Source organism: Macrobrachium nipponense, chromosome 47, assembly GCF_015104395.2.
Source record: "Macrobrachium nipponense isolate FS-2020 chromosome 47, ASM1510439v2, whole genome shotgun sequence".
NCBI classification, from domain to species: Eukaryota; Metazoa; Arthropoda; class Malacostraca; order Decapoda; family Palaemonidae; genus Macrobrachium; species Macrobrachium nipponense.
The window spans coordinates 6,213,931-6,221,163 of record NC_087222.1 but is presented as its reverse complement, the minus strand read 5'-3'; the positions used below and the strand labels follow the sequence as shown (position 1 = coordinate 6,221,163).

General features: G+C 36.9%; 1 protein-coding gene across 1 annotated transcript in view; it reads right to left on the bottom strand.

Annotated features, from left to right (window-relative positions):
• Window positions 1-1,671: 1,671 nt before the first annotated feature.
• LOC135204688 (uncharacterized) overlaps window positions 1,672-7,233 on the bottom strand; it is an 11,312-nt gene continuing 5,750 nt past the window's right edge. The window contains exons 10-12 of the mRNA XM_064234846.1: window positions 7,154-7,222; window positions 6,430-6,600; window positions 1,672-2,283 (exon numbers count right to left, since the gene is read on the bottom strand). Of these exons, the coding sequence (XP_064090916.1) occupies window positions 2,225-2,283; window positions 6,430-6,600; window positions 7,154-7,222 (299 nt within the window). The 3' untranslated portion in view covers window positions 1,672-2,224. The remainder of the gene's footprint in view (window positions 2,284-6,429; window positions 6,601-7,153; window positions 7,223-7,233) is intronic.

The window sequence follows — 7,233 nt, the reverse complement described above, 5'->3', positions numbered from 1 at the left end:
TTAAAGCTTTTTTAGGTTGATCTTTCTGTAGCTATTCATTTCTTCTAAATAGAAATTAATTCAAATTAGTTTCACATGTATACCTACTAGACCTACTACCATAAGCATATTATAAGTAGCTGAAAGGATAAGTAATATGAAAGGTGACGTTCTCGTTTAAGTCTATTTCATATTTTTTTTTTTTTTAAGAAAAACCTACTGCTTTAATCAAGGGTTGCTCTTTGACGGCTACAGGGTGTAACACGAGTGTATGCACATATATTTTGTGGAATGAAAGATAAAGTTTCTTTGAACAGAATATATTTTATAAACATGCATTTTAAGGCGTCCGTTGTCGGTGCGGGGAATTTTAAAATAACCGTTATCATTAGTGATGCTTTCACGAGATGGAGTTCGTAGTGAGAAGTCAGATCTAGTCGCCTGAGATGTAGAAGAGAGCGGAGGTGGCGTATTGGAGTGATGGAAGGATTAGGCCGATGTTAATAAAGTATCTCCCAATAAAATGTATTCTTTAGGTTTTGAAGAAAAAATGCATGCATCATTGAAACCGTTTCCCTCCCTATCCGTGGTATTCACTGGCCACCGATAAAAAACAAAACAAAAAGAGTAAGCCTAACTGAATCTCTCATCCATCAAAGATAAGTTTGTTTATTCATTAGACTTATTCATTAGACAACTATCAAAGACTTCACGTGTAGATTTAAAAATCTCTTCCTCTCCATCTAAAGTATTCATCAGACACCAGTCATAAGCGTAGAGCTAGTTATGATTCCTGGTTCAGCAATGTCGTGACGAGGCACTAGAATTCAAAGTTCACAAATGAATGTTGCTCAGCAACATTTACACTACTGTATTGTCTTGCTCTCTTGTGGTGCTTCGAGGTGTTCCACCTCTAGGCCCATGTTCTAAATTTTGCCGTTCTTTAAACAATTTTATTCATCTATGTATGATTCTCTCCGGTTTATTAAGCTTTCTTGATATCTCTCCAACAGGAACTTGCACCGAATGCAGTGCAACAATTCTCTCGCTCATCGAGGGATGTTTCTTAGACCGATAAATGACACACTGACATTAGATTCCCGTGCACATAACATCAAAAGCAATAGAGTGAGGTCGCCTGGTTCACACTGTTAAGATATCGTTTTTTTTTTTTTTTTTTTTTTTTTTTAATTTGATAGCATTTTGTGAGATTCCAATGTTTTCTGTCAAATTTAACAAATGGAATAGTTCAACTACCTTCAACTTAATATTGAAATGATAATTTAAGGACTATGTTTATGCGATACTACGAGTGATAGGTGTCTCCTATCTATTTGGTAATGTATATCTATGATTGTGATATGACGTTTTTTATCACTTTGTTTCGTTCACGTCAATTTTGCTATATGGAAAATAGTTTTACACAATTACATAATATAATGTTCTAAAGATATCAGTGACTGTTTCTTACGTCATTACACATGATTTCTTCCATCTTTAAAAAGAAAAATAGATAAATAAGGCATGAATCGTGCGTCAGGCAGGTGAACGAAAAAGTATGAAACTCTGCCACGAGTTTTTTGGCCGACAGTACATGAGAGGAAAGGTTAAATATTGAACTCACACTATGGTTAAAAAGAGGAAGGAGAACACCAATGCTTTGTAATTTTATACCATGGCATCGTTGAATACTGGTAATATGGTCAGAAATGTTTTTGTAAACAGAATTTGAAAAATAGTAAAATCAATGAAAGACAGGGTGCTTCGAACACGTTGAAATAAACATTGTGCAGAAGATAAATGTTTAGTTACATAAAAGTTTTTTGTATTGATTTCCATGTTTAATAATTTGTTGGTGGCATCAGCATAGAATTCAGTTTGGTACAGAGAGGCACGATACAGTTTAAATTTAATAAAATTCGGGATAATCTTGTTGAGCTTTCTGGCTATAATGTAAAAAATCCAGGTCCAACTTGGTTTTCTCGAGTTTTTTAGTAGTCGTCTCCAAGGATCTGCATAGGGACAAGACATCTGCACCATATCAGTTGCGAACTGATTGGTGAAAATGTGTGAATCCTCTGGAACGGACGCGGATCAGAAACAGAGGGACGTAGAACCAATGGTTGAACTCCATGTGAGCCACCGGAAGAAGCCTGAGCAGAGTCCCCAGACATAAGACAGAAAACATTGGTGCAAGTGGGCCACAGCATATGGAAGGACAGGGTGACAAGGAGATAGCCGGTCATCAGGTGATAGTACATTTATTGCCGACGCGTTTCGTAACACATAGTTGCATCATCAAGGCTAAAAGAGAAACAACACAAATTAAAAATATATGAAATATAACTTTGACTTTAAGAGTCTCAACAAATATACAAAAAACATACATAAAATGAAAGCAATTTAAAAAGCACCTGCTAGACTAAAAAGTTGAAGACTGAGTGATTTGGAATGAAGGGAGAAGCAGCGAAGAAAGCCGATTCAACCCATACAACTGTACAGAGGAGGTGTGTGAGTTGAACTCACACACCTTCTCTGTACAGAGCAATCTAACGAGTTTCCTCCCCCATCTGTGAAAAGGTAGTTGGACGTCCACTGGCGCTGATGTTCTTAGGTGGCCAATAGATGGCGTTCACAACTTGCTTATTTAGTCTCAAAAATCCTCTGAAATGTTCTGTGAAGACAGAAAGGACTTCTTGGTGGCCAAGTGGCCGCCTTAGAGTCTGTGAAAAGTTGCAGACAAAACAAAATCTGATTTCATTCAGAATTTTGATACAATTTCATTTGACAATGAGTGAATAAAGTTCCAGTTACCGTGCCCTTTGACAGGAGGATAAAACTGAACTCGTACTGAAACGTAATAAAGCTTTTGAACAGATGATAACTTCCTATAATCACATGGCCATTACAGTTTAGTTTCATTCATATTAAACTGAATCAAGACTATAAACAATGACTATATTTAGACCTGAATAATTAAATGACAAAAGAAAATCATGAGCAGGTCAAGCAGTCAATTTAACCGAGAATTACTTTCTCAAAAGGTTCATATGAAGAACAACAAATATCCACACTCAATGCAATATCCCAAACGGAGGTGCATGACAAGTAGACGAATAAAAAGAAGTTATCTATTCGCAATATACACGTCACGCCTTAAGGTTCATTTTGTCTCCTAAAAAGCAAAGGGGTGTTAGTGTCTCTCTCTTAGTATTTATGCAGAGAGAGAGAGAGAGAGAGAGAGAGCGACTCTTACACAGATACGTCAGACATTAAGTAAGGCAAATTTTTTTGGAAGAAGTTTATTTTATCAGCGTGATGCAGCACTGTGTTCGGTTTTTGGCAATACAGTGCAAAAATTGATGGTTTGATATTTTGGAGAGAGAGAAGGGACTTTGTTTTGGGGGTGAGGGTGGGGGGTGGCCGTCTCTGAGCCCTTGTTCCAAATGGCACAGATTTCGTGTGGGTCCTGACAGCTATAGTAACTGATTTTGGTCGGCAAATATCTATACATAGGTAATAACACACATAAGGGTTTGATATACCTAGGTGGAGGTACTATGTGCATGTTTTTTATTATTCCTACTTGCTTATTTATAGTTCTCTCTCTCTCTCTCTCTCTCTCTCTCTCTCTCTCTCTCTCTCTCTCTCTCTCTCTCTTTTGGTCACCTATTCCAATCTGTTTTGATTTTTATTGCCAGTTTATTGCATTCATTATTCCCTTTTATTGCTCTCTCTCTCTCTCTCTCTCTCTCTCTCTCTCTCTCTCTCTCTCTCTCTCTCTCCTAAAAGTGGTGCAAACCAGCAACTGCGAGATGGAGATCTTATTACTTGATGAGAGAGAGAGAGAAGGAAAACCCAGATGGACATGACTGACGTCATCGGCAGATTGGCCTTTGGTCTAAATATGATAGGATAATTATTATAATGCCCTTGGCTGAGGAGGCTGTCTCTCTCACGCTCTGCTTGCTTGCTTGCTGTTGTGCTCTTTCTCTCTCTCTCTCTCTCTCCTTTCAAGTTCCCCCTCAGCTTCATTCATGCACACACACAAACACACAGACACACACACACACACACACACACACACACACACATATATATATATATATATATAGTATATATATATATATATATATATCATGACCAACAAACTCCTTTTCAGATGAGCGAGAGAGAGAGAGAGAGACCTGAAGTCCAAAAGAAGCAAATCTGTGAATGCAATAAGGCGTAATGGGGGGCGGGGGCAGGTGGGAGGTGCCAGCCTCCACTTAGCTGACGTCATCGCTGGGTTTTTTTAAAAAAAGCTCTTGAGTTCAGAGCAATAAAGATTCTGTCCTTGAGTGGCGATGAGTGAGTGAATGGATGCGTTGTGCTTTTGCTGCTGCCTTTCTCTCCTGCTTTGCATGCATACATACATACATACATACATACGAAGAAGACTTATTATCTTGTGCACATACACACATCCCTGATGAATTTGCAAATAGAACCTTTTGTGGAATAACCAATAAATGCATCAGTCATTGCTTGAATAGATCTCGAGATTAGTGAGTCATTGACACACTGGTCATCTGTACAGAGAGAGAGAGAGAGAGAGAGAGAGAGAGAGAGAGAGAGAGAGTAGAACTGGTAAGTGACATTTCGTCCTCTATTATAACCTGATTTAAAGTCTTACAACCAAAATGAGTTCTGTTTTTCAGTTCCATTTACTCGTAATAAACCTTCCCTCTGATTTATGATGAATAACAATTCTGGTGGAAGGAAGAAGAAGAAGATGAGCGATAATGATAATCATCTAACCCTGTTTGAGTCTTTCTCTTCATTTGTGGATGAAGGAATTTCCTTTGTTGTCCCTTCTCTCTCTCTCTCTCTCTCCAAAAGCATCCCACTATCTTTATGTTGGAAATCAAAGGAATTATTATTATCAGTTGTCGTTCTTTTGTTTATATCTATACGTATAACTGAATCACGAAAGTTAGGAACATGATAAATCCATAGATAAAGATAAATGCCACGAAGGAAGAATAAACGAAGGAGGTCTGCAAGATCTTTCGACTTTAAAAGTCCTTTACTGAGCAGATACTGACATAAATACGAGAAAAGACAATACAAAAAAGGTTCGTATAACTGACAGATAGGGATTATAAAGGGATTAGTACCTAGAATCCGACATACCTGGAAGATAAGAAACCTTCCCAAACAAGCATAAACAATGGGTGCAATTAAAGGTTTAAGACTATCATCTCAGATACAATTTCCAGACAATTAAAGGATTATAGGTGACAGATATTCGGAACTTGGTAAACAAAACCATATTCAACAATACATGACAGACATACATTACAACAAAATTTAATAACTCTAAGGCAACTGATTTTTATTTAAGTCAGTAATTATATCTTTGAGGTCATTCTTAAACATGTTACAGATACAAGGGTCTAAATGAAAAAGGCCACGACTAACATTGAAATTACAATGAAAAGTAAGTTGTATTAAAGCAGATTCTAAAAGATTTCGTGATAAGACATCTCTTGACCATGCAATTACTGAACTATCAATCCAATTAATTCGGTGGTTGTTTTCACTTAAATGAATGAATAATGCATTAGATTTTTGCCCAGTTTTTACAGAGTATTTATGCTGGCTTAGCCTTACTTCTAAGCCTTTGCTGGACTGTCCGAGATAGAATGAGGAACAATCCATACATGGAATTTTATATATTATGTTGTTGCTTTCTCTGGGGCCATTTTTTATTAACATTCTTTTTAGTGTGTTATTATAGGAAAAAACAAGGTTGACATTAAAAGCTTTTAACAATGGTTTAATGGTTTCAAATCCGTTAAAATAAGGCAAACTGAGAATGTTCTTAGAATTTTCTTTCTGTGTGTTATTTACAGTATAAAACTTTTTGTGGGCTTTATTATAACAAATGTCTAATATATGTGAAGGATAGCATAAATCTTTCCCTATTTTTCTTATGTATTCAATTTCTTGATCCAAATATTGTGGACTGACAATCCGCAATGCTCGTAAAAACATAGAGGAAAAAATTGATATTTTTATATTAAGATGTGGCATCGTCTCTCAGTTCGTCTTCGTGTAATTCGTTGTCGTGTGACATTTCCCTTTCCAGTTCTTCTCTTTCTGTTGGGGAGAGCCAGTTCTTTTTCTTTATGTTCCTTACTTGGTCTGCCAGCCTCTGCTCTGTTTGGGGGGTGTTATTCCTCTCATTCCAGATGTTGATCAATCTTCTTCTATATTATTATTATTATTATTTTATTATTATTATTATTATTATTATTATTATTATTATTATTATTATTATTATTATTATTCTGCCTCCTCCTCCTCCTCCCACAGAAGATCAGCCTCATGTTGACTGACTACTTCTGTGGGATTAAAAACTGGCAGTAACCCCATCCCTTTTCTGAACAATTACGTTGAACCCACTTTGTACGAAGAAGAAGAAGAATCCCAATAAGTGATGCCACAAAGCCCCCTCCTCAAGGGAAGGGTCTGATCCCCGGGAACCTTCTGTCCAAAGCCCTTCTTGTAGAGAGAGTCCACTCTCCAGCCATCTGCCTTCGTGGACTCCCAGCCATCCTGTCCATCCCATCCATACTTTGAAAGTCAGGAAATGAAAAAAACGATCATCAGATTCAAGAAAACTGAGTCAGTGAATCAAAATCTTCAGGACAATGACGGCAAATAACAGGTGTTGGATATATATAATATATATATATATATATATATATATATATAATATATATATATATATATATATATATATATATATATATATGTGTGTGTGTGTGTGTGTGTGTGTGTGTGTGTGTATGTATCCTGCTCTGAGCTAATCATTGAAATGAGCTGACTTGCAAGAAAAATAATCACAATTTAAAATGCAGCAATGTATCTGCCTCACATCCCTCCCCACCCACCCACCCCCTCCCACATACATACATATTTTTAACCTTGGATAAATGCTAATTAATAACAATTTGTGTGTATGTTAGTATGTCTATAAATGTATGTTTGTCTGTGGCAGAACACGACATTAAAAAGTTCCCTTTTCTCTCTCTCTCTCTCTCTCTCTCTCTCTCTCTCTCTCTCTCTCTCTCTCTCTCTTCCGTTGATAAGCATTATTATTAGATTAGGTCAGGAAGTAACTTACCATGATAAGTAAGAGCCCGAATAACTTCCTGTAAACTGCCAATGGAGAAGTTCTGTAGGAGACGGCCACCTGCCTGGTGG